This window comes from Hemiscyllium ocellatum, chromosome 1, assembly GCF_020745735.1.
Source record: "Hemiscyllium ocellatum isolate sHemOce1 chromosome 1, sHemOce1.pat.X.cur, whole genome shotgun sequence".
NCBI lineage: Eukaryota > Metazoa > Chordata > Chondrichthyes > Orectolobiformes > Hemiscylliidae > Hemiscyllium > Hemiscyllium ocellatum.
Genome location: NC_083401.1, coordinates 153,434,746 through 153,452,520, shown reverse-complemented (window position 1 = coordinate 153,452,520; position 17,775 = coordinate 153,434,746). Strand labels below are relative to the sequence as shown.

Below are 17,775 nucleotides of genomic sequence, written 5' to 3'. Positions count from 1 at the left end.
AATGGAATTTAAACATAGTGCAGTTCTTTCTAAAACTATAAAATGTGCCAGTCGGACTATAGCAGGAATACTGCAAATGGTTTTGGTCCCCTTATCTAAAGAAAGAGACTTTGGCATTGGAGGCAGCCCAGACTAGTTCCAGATATGGGGGACTATCTTGTGAGGAGAGGTTGAGTAGATTTGGTCTGTATTTGTTAGAATATAAAAGAATGAGAGGTGACCTTGTTGAAACATGTAGGATTCATTGGATGCTTGACAGGATAGATGGAGAGAGATCATTTCCCTTGGTGGGACAGTCTAGGGCAACAGGTCATAAGATCAGGGTAAAGGGCTGGTCATTTAAGAAAAGAATAAGGAAGAATTGTTTCCTGTCAGAGAATATTAAATCCATGGATTTTTTTTATCACAGAGTGTTGTCGAGCCAGGGTCATTAATGTATTCAAGACTAAGATAAACAGATTTTTAATCAGTAAAGGAATGAAGGGAAGTGGAGGTGAGGATTATCAGATCAAGCATGATCTTGTTGAATGACTGAACAGAATTGATGGGCTGAATTAACTACTTTTCCTCCTACATCTTATGGCCTCTGGGAGACTAAATTGTTCCCTTATCCTAAGGCAACCTCTTGTTTTAATGCAGTAAAACCTAATTCTAGATTGTCCCACAAAGGAAACATCTTTTCCACATCCAGCCTCTCAAGTTTCTTCAGGATCTTATATATTTCAATCAAGTTTCTTCTGACCTGTCTAAACTCCAGCCTATTTACCTTTCCTCATATGACAACCTATCCATTCTGGGTATGTCCTACCTGCATTGGCATATCAAGTATATCTTTTTCTTTGGTTTTATGCTTTAAAAAATTAATATATTCTGTAGATCTCCTGAGCCAAGTTTTTCTCCTCTCAGCATTGATCTGTTTTGCTTCTCGATCTCTGCATCTCTCACCACCTGAATGGCTTTCTCTGGATTCAGGTCTTCTTTAGACTGGAATAAATCTGACAACCATTCATCAGTAATACCTACAACAATCTAGTCTCTCATGGATTCTGACATTCATGCACCATAATCACACCTCTCTATTGGCCTATAGAGTTCTTTAATAGCATAGTTCATGGATTTATCTGGATGCAGTGTTCTTCTCTTAAATCTTGCTCTTTCAGAAATATTACCAGTTCTGTGGTTGAAAAATAACTAAAGGGTTTTGAAAAATAACTAAAAATTGTCTAATGTTTAATGTAACACCTTGGCATTCAATAATATCATCTGACGTACACCCAATTTTGTACAGAAGCGCATTTGCTTTTTCAACTTTTGACCTGGTGTCCACTTCAGAGTTTTACATGGTCTATCTGTGAAAGTTAAAATTCATGGAAACCATTTCTGATGCCATACCTTCATATGTTTATTTAGTATGAGCATGCAATCCTACAAATTAGTCAAAGGAGTTAGCATTTCAGCCCCCGAAGTCTGCTCCATCATTTTATAAGATCATGACTGATCTTATTGTAACCCCCAAATCTGTGTTCCCATATACCCTGGTGAATGGATAATTGTTATTCTGCTGGTTTTAAAAGCAATTATTCCACACTTTGCTGCTGGGCTCAAGGGATTCCCTTTGCTTTGTGGTTGTAGTGGAGGGTTTCCTGTCCTTCACGGCTGTATTGAAAGTTTTCCCACACTACAAATTTGCACTATGACTCCCCCTGTGCTCCCTCTGTCTCTGCTTCCTGAAAACATTTCCAAATTGGAACCGAATCACATTCTTTCATTAAATTACTCAACTTCTATCTGCTTTAACCAGCTTGGTGCTTTTCTTGGTTTTCTGTTGTTGGAATATATAAATTTTCTCTTGTGACCAACTTAGCTTAACTTTTCCAACTCTACATCATGGCAACTTTGTGTCACTACAATGATACCCAATCAGTGATGCAACTTGCAGATTTTTAAATTTCTGCCGTTTCTACCTGCATTGTACTGAATTTCCCATTTCCACCAAGGGATTTTTTTTATCTTTAACACATGCAGTCCTTGAAATCAGGTAATGTCACTGGCTTAATATGGGTTCAAAATTGGTCCCAAGGACCACTGTCACACAGAGTCATAGAGCCATAGAGATGTATAGCATGGAAACAAACCCTTTGGTCCAACCCGTCCATGCCGACCAGACATCCCAACCCAACCTAGTCCCACCTGCCAGCACCCGGCCCATATCTCTCCAAACCCTGCCTATTCACATATCCATCCAAATGCTTCTTAAATGTTGCAATTGTACCAGCCTCCACCACATCCTCTGGCAGCTCATTCCATACACGTACCACCCTCTGCGTGAAAAAGTTGCCCCTTAGGTCTCTTTTATATCTTTCCCTCTTACCCTAAACAGCCTAGACCCTTGCCTTAGCGAGAGCAATTATTTCTATTCCTGTATGTCTTCAAGAGGTTGGAAATACTTCCTGCACAATTCTTTGAAGTATGCTTCTGTGTAGACTGTTGCCATGAGTAATCAGCAGAATCTGTTTTACTTGAAGTTTTCTGGGTCACCAATATATCTTTCCCTGTTTTTTCCCTTGAAAGCCTGAAGTCTAATTTCCCTAAGTTAGCAGTATTTAGAAACAATGCTAGTCAATGTGGCTCACTATGTTGTGACCACATTATTTCTCATGCGCAATGCTACTCAGCATGTGTGTGTGTGGATTCCTTCAAGACTGAAGTGGTCTAGTCTTGATCAGGATAGCCACCATTCTAGTCTAACTCAAAGAGTCATGCTGCATAAACGAATGAAGTTTATCACATTCCTGCATCTGTGTACAACTTGTATGACTCTGACCCACATTATTGTAGAGACCATTAAAAAGCACAGCAGACCCAGCTTCTTCTTTCCTCATGACACCTTGAAGTAGTAGAACCTGCTACACTCGATAAACCCTTTCAGACCCATGAATAACAATGCACAGCTCACCATATAACAATCTAACATGTTCTTGGATGACTCACTGAGGTGTAGATACATGTGCTGGCGTAAGGTGTGCATTAACATGTGAAAGTGCTACTCTCAGAGTTTTCTGACAACATCCTAGCCTCTTCTGACCTCAGTTTTTCTGTCAACATTGAAGGACCTGTGGGAGATAAAAGATATGAACTAGAATTGAAACAGGGAAAACTTTTAGATTGTAAAATTGTCAGGCTTGGGTATTTCAGTTAGTATCGAGACTTCAACAAAAGTAGCTGCTGTACGCTAAGTTGCAGAATGATGTGTAACTCTGCCACTCTTGTGAAAGAAACACTCTGTGTTCTATAAACAAATACCAGGAGATGCAGAAAATCCTTCATGAAATTAAACTTTAATCTTACAAAATCAAAGCAATGGGAGCCAGCAAAATGTCTTCCCTGGCTCCCCACAATTTTTTAGTTTGCCTCCAGTTTATGCAATTTGTTGGTCCCGCGCTTATCAGATAACATTAGCAGAGCCAATCATGATGGCTTGCTTTATCTTTCTAAACTAATAATTGTCTGCCATACTGGTTCCTTCCATCACATTTAACCTATCACATTACAGCACCATCATCTTCAGCATTAGCTCATCTTCCGGTGATTTAGCTAACCTATCACAATGCACTACCAATATCTTTTACTGGAGCCCTGTAACATGATCCCGGGCATACATTGCAACGCTAACTAACTACATCACTGCCATAATGACTTCCATATCACCAAGTATGTGAGTACTCCCAGTATGTCCATTATCGGTGCTGATGGACTTTGCCAATTGTAAGACTATAAGACATAGGAGTAAAAGTAAGGCCATTTGGCCTATTGAGTCCACTCACCCGCACTCACCCCGTATTCTTTAATTCCTTGCGAGATTAAGAATTTATCAATCTCTGCCTTGTACCAATCTCCAAGGCTTCATCTGCACTGGAGATGCATCTCCCTCTGCTCTTAATTCTTCTACTGATCGGGTCAGGACATCATGCCCAAATTCCGTGCTTGGTTGGAATCATGGATGTAAGTGCTGTGGCTGAGTTAAATAACCACTGTAAAGTCCGCTTGCAACAAATGGGTCCTTGAGCCACTGCTATGGATATAAATTCCATTGCGTCAGTCTACTTGACTGCAGTTGAAAACATTAGTCTATTACTTGTCAGTAACTTGGTTTAGCATGAAGGACAGAAATCAGCATCAGATTTGGTAATGATATATTTTCTTTCTGCTCCACACAAATGCAGAATAGAAATCCTCGTTCACCGTAAAACACAGGGTGACTGACAAGTGAATTGTTCATTGTTACAACAACCTACTGCTGTTGATTTAAAACCGTATTTTGCACATGGAATGGTCAGGAGTGTAACACTCATAATTTAAACCCCATTTTTCACATAAGTTAGAAATTATAAAATCATTTCAAAAGAACCAATTGAGAATTTGACACTAGCACAAACCATGGAATTAGTAAATGTTTTCAGTTGGGTAGGTTTGAATTCAGGGAGGTACATTATTTTGAACACTGCCATGCAATGGGTAGTTTAGATTGTTTAATAATAATGGCTTTCATTCCAAATGAGGAGGGAAAATCTTTAGCGAAGATTAAAGGGTGGCATGGTGGCTCAGCAGTTAGCACTGCTGCCTCACAGCACCAGGGTCCCAGGTTTGATTCTGGCCACGGGTGACGTTTGTGTGGAGTTTGCACATTCTCCCTGTGTCTGCGTGGGTTCCCTTTGGGTGCTCTGGTTTCTTCCCACAGTCCAAAGATGTGCAGGTCAGGTGAATTGGCCATGCTAAATTGCCTGTAGTGTTAGGTGCATTAGTCAGAGGGAAATGGGACTGGGTGGGTTACTCTTTGGAGGGTTGGTGTGGACTTGTTGGGCTGAAAGACCTGTTTCCACACTGTAGGGAATCTCATCTCATTAATGGTGAACAGTCAGTCGATGTTTTCTGAAAAAAAAATTTTCTTCGTGATGGTTAACATTGACGACTGAAGTGAACTGCAAACAGTAGGTTTCTCTTTGTCAAGGAAATATCTAGCTACATTCTTTAATTTTGTGCTATATCTTAATCAATAGCATCTGCTAAACACTGTCATATCTGATAAACATTTCATCTCAGATTAGGAACAACAAGTCAATAACCTGCTTCTTTCAACCTTCTAGTATTGGGCTCAGCTGTTTCTACAGACAGCCCCATCCCTTCAAGCCAAAAGCATATCAGTTAGTGCACATCAGAACAGTGAGTAATTTTCCCTGTTTGTGTATTTCTGGAACAGTATCTAGGCTGATACCAAATGAGACATCCTTGATTTTTCTTGTGCCATTCCATAGTTAGAAAATAATCCTGTATGTGGCAAGATAAGCCTTAAAATTGTAATTATTTCATGTGAGTCAGCATGGACTACTTGGAAATTTGCAACAAGGTTAGATTTATTTTGCATGGTTTTATCACATTATAAAGATGGAAGGAAGAGCATGTACTGTGTAAAATAAAATAAAAGAATTTCCCTGGATTCCCTTACCTTTCATGAGTCCACAAAGATATATTAAAACAAAATCACAGTTATGATTACCTACTGAAGAAAGTAGCAATTATTTTCACATTTTATTGATCAATTTTCAGTTATCACAAAAACCACTACACTAAGGGAATCCCAACAGAATCACCCTAGGAACACAACTTAGGGTAGAGGAAAAGAACTTTTTTTTTATTTGACATCTTACAAATGTTGTTCTTAGAATGGAAAGAATATATTCATTCCAAATAAAAAGTGTTACTCTGACTGATAATAATTGAGTCACACACATACATGTCCTTCCCAAATATTGTCATTGGAGGGTCCCCAATTTATTTTTATTTACAGGAGGATCAGGGGAGTGCGTGGGAAATGGTATTTGAGGTGGAAGATTCTGACATGATTATATTGAATAGTGGAGCAGGCTTGAAGGGTTGGACTGAGAGTGTGTTGCTCGAAAAACACAGCAGGTCAGGCAGCATCTGAGGATCAGGATCAGGAATTCCTGATGAAGGACTCCAGCCCGAAATGTCGATTTTCCTGCTCCTCGGATACTGCCTGACCTGCTGTGCTTTTCCAGCAACACACTCTCAATCTGATCTCCAACATCTGCAGACCTCACAGTCTCCTAATTGAGGGGCTGGATGGTCAACTCTTGCTCCTCTTTCTTTTGTTCTTTTGCTACTACCTGCATTGAATTAGTTTTCTTCGGAAGCAAGATATTCTGCATCTCTGGTACAATTAATGACAAGCTGTAGATTACATTGTACCTTATCCTTCCATCATGGAATCCCTGTCTTCTTGAAATCTGCTTGGAGATCGCAGGAGTCTGCAAATTCACTATATGTCCATAGTTATTTACTTCTAATACCTTGTTTCTGTATGGCGCAGTCTGATCATGATGACTTTTTGGACAGGCCCAAGTGGCCACCATATCTACACACATATCATCAAATCAGAAGGTGACAATTCTGCAATGTGTTGTAGACAGCTGTTAGCTGGAATAAAGATGGAGCTCTGAACTACAAATCAATGTGCAACTAATGTTGTTGACACAGGCAGAACAGACAAGGAGCTATTTCTGAACATGTTAGAGATATAAACATGGTCTCTCAACATCAGTAAAAAAAAAGGTAGATTTTCAGTGCAAAAAGCTATCCAAAAAAAAAGGAGTTTATAATAAAACTGTATAAAGCGAACATTAACTATAAGTGACATATGCCATTAAAACAGCTTATTCAGAAAGGGTAGTTTCTTTAAAAAGCTTGCAGTAAGAGGTGGGGAATCACTACCACAAACTTTTGGATTTCCCCATTTAACTTTGCATGTGAGGATGCAAAAGTTGTCAATTTTACAGTCGTAACAACAGCAATGCTAACCATTTGCCTATGATACAAGTTTCAAAATCTAGCCCTTTGTACTGAATTACATAACCTGGTCTGCAGGATTCTGCAAATTACTCAAAATGCATTCTGAAAATTCACTGAACATTTTTTCTTCTTAGAATATTTTACATTCAACATTTTTAAAAAAGTTACAATAAAATTATTTTATTATCTTAATATTTTTCAATGATTTTATTAAAGCTTGAAGTTGAAAACCTCATATGGCAAAAAAAAATCTCTGAAATGAACTGATAGTTTTGGCCAGGGCTGTAGCCCTGTGAGTTGAATTGTGAAATCTGGGCATTTACAATGTACCTTATTTTTCAGAATCATTTAGTCAGCTGAAGGGATATGATTCTTTAATTTGAACTGTTCACTACCCAGTAATTATTCAAATTAAAAAGAAAACTGGAAGCCAAATATAGACTTGACTGAAGAAGAGTTTATGTTGAGTAATTTTGTGAGCGATCAGATTTCACAGCAATTTAGGAAGTATAAGAATCTATGAGAGAGAAAGACCTTAGACATGCTTCTTCATTTTGCAGCTCAATTTTTAATCCGCACGGTGTGAGTTAATGATAAGGTTGGGGCAGGGAGGAAGTGAAGCAAGGGGAACACTGAACATAGAAACGTACAGCACAGGAACAGGCCCTTTAGCCCACAGTGTTGTGCCGAACATGATGCCAAATTAAACTACTCCCATCTGCCTGCTCTTGATCCATATCCCTCCATTCCTTACATATTCATGTGCTTATCGAAAAGTCCCTTAAACGCCCCTATCGTATTTGCCTTAACCACCATCCCTGACAGTGCTTTCCACACTCTGACCCCTCTCTGTGTAAAAAAACTTGCCCCTCACATCTCCTTTGATCGTTCCCCCTCTCATCTTAAATGCATGCCCCCCTAAGTTTAGACTTGGGGGGGGAGAAAGATTCTGATCGTCAATCCTATCTATGCACAAAATAATCTTATACACTTCGATCAAATCTGCCTGAAGTGTCAGCCTCTCTTTATAGCTCATACCCTTTCATTAGGGCAGCATTATGGTTAACCTCTTCTGCACCCTCTCCAAAGCCTTTGCTTCCTTCCTGTTATGTGGCGACCAGAGCTGAATGCAATACGTTTGAGTATAGCCGAACCAAAGTCTATTAAAGCTGTAACATGACATTCGGAGTTTTGTACTCAATTCCCTGACCAGTAAAGGCAAACAGGCCATACACCTTCTTTACCACTCCATCTATGTGTGTGGCCACTTTCAGGGAACTACAGACTTGAATCCCCAAATCCCTCTGTACATCAATGTCATTCAGGGTCCTGCTGTTTACTGTATACTTTTCCTTAACATTTGGCCTCCCACCTCACACTTATCCAGATTAAATTCCATTTACTATTTTACTGCCATTATCTGTAATTGACCTATGCCCCTACATATCCTTTGACAACTTTCAACATAAATCCACCGATCTTTGTATCATCTGCAAACCTACTAACCCACTCATCTATATTTTCACCCGAGTCACTTACATATATCACCAACAGCAGAGGTCCCAGTATGGATTCCTCCAGAACACCACTGGTCACTGACCTCCAGCCATTCACCACCATTCTCTGCCTTCTAAGAGCTAGCCAATTCTCAATCTACATGGCCAAGCCACTGTGGAACCTAGACATTTTAATCTTCTGGATAAGCCTACACTGAGGGACCTTGTCGAAAGCCTTACTAAAATCCATGCAGGCAATACCCAGTACTCTACCCTCATTGATCACATTTGTCTCATCCTCGAAAAATTAAATCAAGTTAGTAAGACATGGCCTGCCCTGCACAAAGCCATGCTGACTGTCCCTAATTAGGGCATGCTTTTCCAAATACTCATCAATTGTATCCCTAAGAATTTTCTTCAATTGTTTCCCAGCCACTGATGTGAGACTCACTGTCTATAGTTTTCAGGATTATCCTTATTTCCCTTCTTGGACAGACGAATAATAGCTACTTCCAGTCTCCTGGGACCTCTCCGAGAAGAGGAGACTGTAAGACTATCAAGTAGCACCATTCTGTTTGGACTGAGGAGAATGGATGTTGAGAATGAGAATGAATAGTTAAAGTAATAACAGCAAAAGTGGAAGGGGCACTCTGACTGGTGGATCAATGGTTAGGAATGGACCATAAACATATGCTCCCTACAGCTATGTCTCCAAAAACAGGGAGCAGATAGAGAAAAGGAAGAATTAAAAGAATGAGAAGTAAAAATAGAAAGATGGAGACATATCAAGAAAGACATAGAAAAGTTTCAATCACCAGAATGATAAGAGAGTGACAATATTTCCTGATTTATATGAGATTTAGTGATAGACTGATGCATTATCTCAGATTTACTGACTCATCGACATTGACAATGCAGAAAAAGGCCATTTAGCCCATTGTTTTCACACTGGTCAACAAAGATCCGAGTTCCCAAACCCTGTCTTGCAGTTTTTGTCACATAGTGGTAGAGACTGTGGCAACACAAGTGAATATCAAGATATTGCTTAAATTTTGGGAGAGTTTCTGATTCAACCACACTTTCAAGAAATGTCTTCTAGATTCTGACTGTGATCTGAGTGAAACCGTTCTCTTAGACTTCTACCTCCAACCTTAAATGAACCCTGATTATTGACCACTCCTAACTTCCCAATCAATGCCCCTCATCATCTTATATGCCCTGATCACGTCCTCTTGCAGTTTATTTGCATCTTGTTGGGAAAAACTTTCCTCATTCCTGAAGAAGGGCTTATGCCCGAAATGTCGAATCTCCTGTTCCTTGGATGCCGCCTGACCTGCTGCGCTTTTCCAGCAACACATTTTCGGCTCTGATCTCCAGCATCTGCAGACCTCACTCTCTCCTCCAGGGAAAATAACACATGTCCAATCTTTCCTCACAGTTCAGACCCTCCAGCCCAGTTCCAGACCTTCCTGGTAAATCTCCTCTGCATTCTCTCCAGTGTAATCACATCTTTCTGATAATTTGATGATCAGAACTGCAAGCGGAAATGCAGTTGTGGCCTAACTAATTATCTGTCCAGTTCTAGCCTTAATCCTTTTGCCTTGGGTAATGAAGGCAATATCTCATAAATCTTCTTAATCATCTTATCTACCTGTCCTACTCCTTACAGGAATCTGTGGATAAACACATCAAGGTCCTTCTGATCTTCAGTTCTTTCCAGGGTCTTACCATTCCTAATGCAACCTTTTCCTTTGTTTTGTTCATTACCTTCCACTTTTCCAGGTTGAATTCCATTTGCCATTATTCAAACTAACTGACCAGTCCATCGATATCTTCCTGCAGTTGATGACTATTGCCTTTCTATTTATGTCACTACAAATTTTCATTCAACAAACTCCTTGATCATAGCCCCTGCATTTAATTGGAAGTGATTAATGTACACCACAATCAACAGGATCCCAGTAATGAGCCTTGAAGAACCTTACTGGAAACAGAATTCCAGACACAGAAACATAAAGTCATGAAGTCATAGAGATGAACAACACAGAAGCAGACCCTTGTCCATGCTGACCAGAAATCCTACACTAATCTCATCCCATTTGCCAGCACTTGGCCCACGCAACACCTTTTTGTGTGAAAAAGTTAGGTCTTTTAAAAATTTTTCACCTGTCTTTGGTGTCATCTGCAAACTTTCTAACTATCCCTCCATCTTCACATCAAAATTATTTATATAAATGACAAAAAGCAGCGGATCCAACACCGATCCTTGTGGGACACCACTGATCACAGGCCTCCAGTCTGAAAAACAACCCTCCACCATCACCCTCTGTCTCCTACCTTCAAGTCAGTTCTGCATCCAAATGGCTAGGTCTCCCTGTATTCCATGAAATCTAACCTTGCTAACCAGTCTACCATGAGGAACCTTGTTGAACGTCTTACTGAAGTCCATATAGGTCACGTATGTCTCTACTGTTACCCTCTGCTTCCTGCCTTACAGCTAATTCTGCATTCAAAATGCCAATTTTCCCCATGAGCTCTTACTTCCTTTAAGGCACCTTGTCAAAGGCCTTGCTAAGGTCATGCCCATCTCACTAAATGAATTAAACCAATCAACACTCTTGGTTACTTCCTAAATAATGTGATCAAATTTGTCAACACCACCATTGACAAATCCATTGTGATTATCCCTGATTAATCTTTATCTCATAAAGTGCAGATATATTCCGTCCCTTACAATATTTTCTAATACCTCCACCACCATTGAGGCTAAACTGACTGGCCTGTAAGTTCTTGGTCTATCCTTTGAGAATGTTAACAGTTCCGTCCTCCTCTGGCATCTTACACATTACCAGAAAAGATTGAAAAATTACTGCCAGGACCCCTTGATATTTTCTTCCTTGCCTCCTGGGATATGTATCATCCAGACCTGCAGATTAAGTACTTTTAGATCTGTTAAACCTCTAGTACCTCCTCTCTCTGTCTATGTTATCTTCTAAAATTTCACAGCCATCAACCCTGATGTCTATCCCTGCGGCATGCAATTCCATTGTGACAACTGATACAAAGTATTCATTTAGGACTTTGTCCATGTCCACAAACAGCCTACCATTGTAGTCCCTGGTGGGCCCTGCACTTTCCTCCATTTCTGACTGCTGGAGATCATTCCCTCACCTCCCCAACTGCAATCTTCTGCTGCTAAATTATTACTCATCCTAGCCAGTTTATAAGTTTTACAGAGAACATCAAAACAGAATCCACAGAGCTCTGACTTAAATGATTCCTTCCCATTAAGAATCTCAGGTTTGTCATAACCTTAGATTTTGCTGCACTCTTCACTCACTATCATATTCCCTTGCAAACTTTTGTGATTCGCCGGGTTTTTTTGTTTCAATTCAAGGGTCAATACAGTCAAACCTAACCATCCAGGATCCTATTACATGAGCCATTATCAGGAATTGCTGAACCACTGTTCAGTTACCTCCTCGCTATCTTGGGAACTTTAGAATTCTTACTGGAATGAGTTAGTGCAACAGCATGAAAAGAAAACGAAAATCTTATTCATTTAGGGAATATGATTTTAAACCAGTCCACATGGTAGAAATTTAAATTTCCTCTGTAAGTCCAAAGTTATTAGGATACATGTCCCTTAGTTAATTTGTCACTGGTGTTTAAGCACGCATGTGCAGTGACCTCAGGAGGCAATAATGCAACATTCATTAGATCTTCCATTCTTGAAGATTAGAGCAGGGGTAAGTCATTTGGTCAACTGAGCCCATTCTACTGTTTGCTAGTAGCACGGTTGATCTGATTGTCATCTCAAGTCCACTTTCTTACTAGTTTTTATAACATTGCTCCCCTGTCACTCCCTTGGGAAGACATAATCTGCCATTTTCACCATTCTAAAGCATCCACGAGCATGTTCCTCACAGGGAATGGCAATATCTAAGGTAAGTTTCAGATCTCTGGCAGTAATTTTGACTTTAAAGGTTGTACAAAAAGTGATTATAGTGATTCCCTTGTTTATACAACTTTCTCAGTTTTCATTCTCATGCCCATGTCTAAAACTGCTATGATTATCTTTCACTAAAAGCCACATCTTTTGTCTTTCAGGACGATGTCGAGCTGAAGCTGCAGAGGAAGGTAAGTGTCAAAACCTCTATTTTTCCTGGAAGCCATCAATTTTGGAATTGGAAATTTCATGACAACGTAATTTAATCAAATGATTATGCAAGTTTTGACCAGAATGAAATGCCAGTTTATTTACAAACACTTGGTTTATACCTCTTCAAGGATTATTATTATAATTGAATTAAATGGAATACATACAAAAAATGTATTCACATCAGTAACATGGCCAATTATTTTATTTCTTGATATTATTCACATTCTTGGAATATGTTGCACAGCTGTGCATTAGATCAATGTACGTTGAGAAAGGAGATATTCATTGACATTCTGGCAGCCCTAGCACACAAATTATTTCGCTAGGCACAGCAGCAATATTATCACAGAAGACCACACGAGCACATTACCTGTCCTTGGGCAATTGAGGTAAGTCTCTGCAGTGCCACAGAAACAAGTTTGTTCCCCAGAGTTAATCACACACACACAGTGTAATTCAACCTAACTGGGTATATGCCAGTGCTATTGCTCTAGTTAAGCCTTCTCTCATTCCTCTATATGTCTTATCAACATGTCCTCCTATTTCTTTCTCCTGCATCTGCTTTTCTAGTATCCCTTTAAATAAATCTGTGCTGTGTACCTCATCTATTTTTTTTCTGGATGTTCCACATTTCTTACAACTCATTGGACAACAAGGTTTCTCCTGAGCTCCCTACACTATTTATTACTGACTGTTTCATATTTATGGCCTCCAGTTCAGCTCTGGATTAAAAGTAGAAATGTTTTCTCCATATCTACATGATCAAACCCTATCATTACCTTAAAGATCTCCTTCAGATGACCCCTGTGGTCTACGAGACAAGTAAACCCCAGCCTGTCCGATCTCTCCTGATGTGTATAAACCTCACATATTGTGTTGTGCTGGTTTGATTCATAAATTGCAAAATTAATATAATTTTCATAGGCATGAAGGTGCAACTAAAATGCTTTTCATCAACAGTGCTATCATTTCACAGCCTTGGACATAAAACCATGAGGTGTTAAGTAATGACAATAAAGTAATCCTTTTGGTTATAGATTTCATTCCCCATCAGCATCAAATCCCCGACAATCAATGTGACAGGGGTAGGCGATGGACTAGCAGCATCACCGTTAGATTTTTCATCCAGAGATCAAGATAATATTCTGGTGATATGGTTTCAACTCCTGCCATGGCAGAAGGTGGAATTTGAATTCAATAATGATCTGAAAATAAGAGTTTAATGATGACCATTAAACCATTGTCAGGAAGAAAAAACCCATCCGGTTCACTAATGTCTCTTAGGAAAGGAAATCTGCCGTGCTTACCTGGTCTGGCTTATATGTGACTCCAGACTCACAGTAATGTAGTTGACTTGCAACAGTCCTGTTGGCAACTAGGAATGGACAGTAAATGCTGGTCCAGCCAGTGACATCCACATTCTATAAAAGAATGAAAAAGAAGGAAACAAAGTCTTGGATGTCCTCACAGTGGAAAAGGGTTTCCAGTTGTGTCCTAGGGCTTGAGATTAGGCCCCATGCTGTTTGTCACAATTATTTTTATTAATTACTGGTTTGTGTGTGCCAGAGATGTATCAGATAACTTACGCTTGGTTACAGAGCAAGATACCCTCTCAGCTGCATGCAACAATTCTGATGATCCATGCATGGTGATTGACATTGGCACTGGAAATGTTGGCTGGGGTCTTAATGAGTACTTTGCCTCTATCATCACAAAGGACACAGGCATTTGAATTAATGAGGGACACATTCCAAACAATGGTTACAAACAGCATAATGTAAAAGGAAATACTGAGATGGATTGCATCCTCAAAGATGAGTGAATCAACAGAACCTGATGTTTTTTGCATCTCAAGCTAAAAAAAGAAGCAATGGAGAAATAATGGGTGTTCTGAGGAACATTTTTCAATCACCACTATAGTGGGCGGCACGGTGGCACAGTGGTTAGCACTGCTGCCTCACAGCGCCTGTAGACCCGGGTTCAATTCCCGCCTCAGGCGACTGACTGTGTGGAGTTTGCACATTCTCCCCGTGTCTGCGTGGGTTTCCTCCGGGTGCTCCGGTTTCCTCCCACACTCCAAAGATGTGCGGGTCAGGTGAATTGGCCATGCTAAATTGCCCGTAGTGTTAGGTAAGGGGTAAATGTAGGGGTATGGGTGGGTTGCGGGTCGGTGTGGACTTGTTGGGCCGAAGGGCCTGTTTCCACACTGTAAGTCTAATCTAATCTAATCTAGATATAAGTGAGGTCCCAAAGGAATAGAGTTCTGAAAAAATTTGTACAATTAGTTAAAAAGATGTGAATAATACGCCAGTCAGTCCAGCTTTGTTAGTGGAAAAATATCAGAATAATTTCACGAGACAGGAATGACCGTCACTTGGAAAGGCCTGGATTAATGGAGGGGCAGTTTTTTTTTTAAAAAATGATGTTGTCTTACTACCATTACTGAACTTTTTGAGAGAAAGCAAAGAGGATTGATGAAGTTAGTGCAGTAGATGTTGTCTACATTGATTGTCCTAAAGCATGACACACTCAGAAACATATAAGTTCATGGGCTACAAGGGGCTTCAATTTTGGATTCAAAATTGGCTCAATGGCAGAAAAAAAATTTTAATGGCTGATGGATAATTTTGAAATGGAAATGGAAAGGGTTCAACATTGGATCTCTTGCTGTCTGTAATATTTATTAATAACATTGACTTAAATGTGGGAAGCATGGTTAGGAAATTCGCAGAGGACACAATAATTGGTTGTGTAATTGACAGTGAAGAGAGTAGCTGTCAACTTCAATCATATGTCAATGATTTAACTGATGAATAGTAAAGTGGAAAATGGAATTCAATCCTGAGAAGTGTGAGGTAATGCACATGGGGAGGGCAAAACAGCTGAGTAATAAGTAATAATGGGAAAATATTGAGGGGGTAGAGGAATTGAGAGTACACATCCATAGGGATTTGAAGTTGGTGGGATACGTAGATAATGTGGTAAGGAAAGCATATGAGAGTATTTCTGACATTAGATGAGATATAGAATACAAAAGCAAAAATATGTGCTGGAACTGTATGAAATGCCAGTTTAGGCCACAGCTGGGATTTTGTGGGTTTTGTTTTGATCACTGTTTTAGAAGCAGAACTTAATAGCTCTGGAGAGACTACAAAGGAAATGTACAAGAATTTTGCCAGGGCTTGAGAATTGTAACTGTGAGAAACAAGTGAAACACAACAGCCATCAAACAGTGATCAAAGACTATTTGCATCATGCCATTGGAGCTGGCAAATGTAACGCTGGCATTCAATGACATGGAAGCTAGAAACAATGTCCAAAAGCTTCCCATACTTGGGAATCTTCCAAGAATGCTCTGCAAAGAGGGAACATTGCCTTATAATATGTCATGTAAATATCACAATGAACGCTACTGAATACAATGAAAAGTTGAACGATTGATAAGGGTCGAGGATGGGAATGGGGTCAGAGCATGCCAAGCATTTCCTATTGATGTAATGTGCTTGTCTCCCAACTGGCATGGCACCTTTATCATATAGATGCACATTCTGTGACTAGGACCATGGTGGATTAGATCTTAGGGCTACCTAAGATGTGGTCCCACTGCTTTGACTGGTCAGTATGGACTGTACTGCATTATTATGAGGAGCTGTACTCCACAATTGGAGGAGGTGACATTGCAATGTGGCAAAATCCCAGCTGTGGCCTAAACTGGCATTTCATACAGTTCTAGCACATATTTTTGCTTTTGTATTCTATATCTCATCTAATGTCAGAGGAACTGGGAAATGGCAGTCGTCTTCTGAGCAGATGGATGAGAACATTCGGAAGAAAGAGGTTCACATTGTGCATAACAGAGCTAAGCTGTGTCAGACATTATTAGCCAGGCAGGACCAAAATGACACCCAGATCCAAGAGATAAGAACTGGGTGCAGAGGACCATCATGGACCACAGAGGAGTCAATAGTTACCATGCTAGCATTTGGTTTGCATTATGGGGCTGAACTGTAACCTCGACTTGGCTGGTTTGTGCTTGCTGCAAATAAAGTTTCATTTTGGAACTTGAAGCAAAAATAATGTTGGAGATCACAGATGTTCAGGCAGCAGCTGTGGAGAGAAAGCAGGCTCATATTTCGAGTCAAGATGACTCTTCATCAGAGCTCTGATGAAGAGTCATCTGGACTCAAAATGTTAGCCTGATTTCTTTCCACAGATGGTGCCTGAACTGTTGAGATCTTCAACATTTTTTGTTATCAGTACAGGAGTAATTTGCTCCTTCATGTTTGAAGTTGTCTAGTTTCTTGGCTGTCTGTGATGTTCACCTACTGAACATTGGGTGGGTCCCTTTGGACATTAGAGACAGAGTAGTGGTGACTTAGAGAAGTGTTTCGAAGGGATGTAGCTCAGACCAGATCCACTCAGAGGCATGCTGATTAAAACAGTGACTGATGTGTGAGAATGGGATCGTATATGTGAGGGAGTATCAGCAATGTTGGTTATATGCCTGAGCACGTGCCTTTGTGGATAGTGTGTTATGACATTGCCAGTAAAGGACAATGCCAAATTGCCAATGCCTGAGAGAGATGATGCAGGTGCAAGGAAGGCTGATCTTCTGACAGATGCCTGCTGAATAGTGAATTGTTCTGGGAACAGAGCATGGTAAGATGAGGCGTGAATCAAATAATGGGAACAGTATCAGACAGTAAGTAGTTCATGAAGTGGTTTTACTAAATGAATCTTAATGGACCTTGGGGTGAAAATCTCTTTATAAAATGTCAATGCAACTGGACTTAGCCAAAAAAAATAAAATTCAACCCCATGATTCAGATGTTGTGGTCAGTAGTGAAGCTTGCTGCATTTCAGACTGTATTTACAGCGAGTAAGTACTTGGAAACCTGCCTTGCTGCAGTGTAAAATGCATGTTCTTGAGGAAACTAGAAATATTGCAGGTTGTTGGGAAAGTACTGTGAGTACTTTCATAGGTACTGCTGGATTAAGTGTGCCACAGTAAGAGCTACAATCTCTAATCTTAAACATTACATTCTGCAAATATAAAGGTAATTTTTCAGAGGCAAAGACATTTTTAATACCAATTGTAATTGAGGATGCTATTAAAAACAGGTTTCACCTCATTAACAAGTTATTTGCCAAAGAGGGAGCAGTTCTCATCCATTCAGAGTTTTCCAAAAGCTTGCCAGCATTGCAGGGACTTTGACAGCACACTGTAGAGGAACAAGGAATCACTGACAG

General features: G+C 39.9%; 1 protein-coding gene across 1 annotated transcript in view; it reads left to right on the top strand.

Moving 5' to 3' along the window:
• The window catches only part of cpz (carboxypeptidase Z), a 72,311-nt gene that overhangs the window by 19,541 nt on the left and 34,995 nt on the right, over nt 1–17,775 (top strand). Inside the window, exon 2 of the mRNA XM_060826879.1 lies at nt 12,474–12,503. Within this exon, the coding sequence (XP_060682862.1) occupies nt 12,474–12,503 (30 nt within the window). The remainder of the gene's footprint in view (nt 1–12,473; nt 12,504–17,775) is intronic.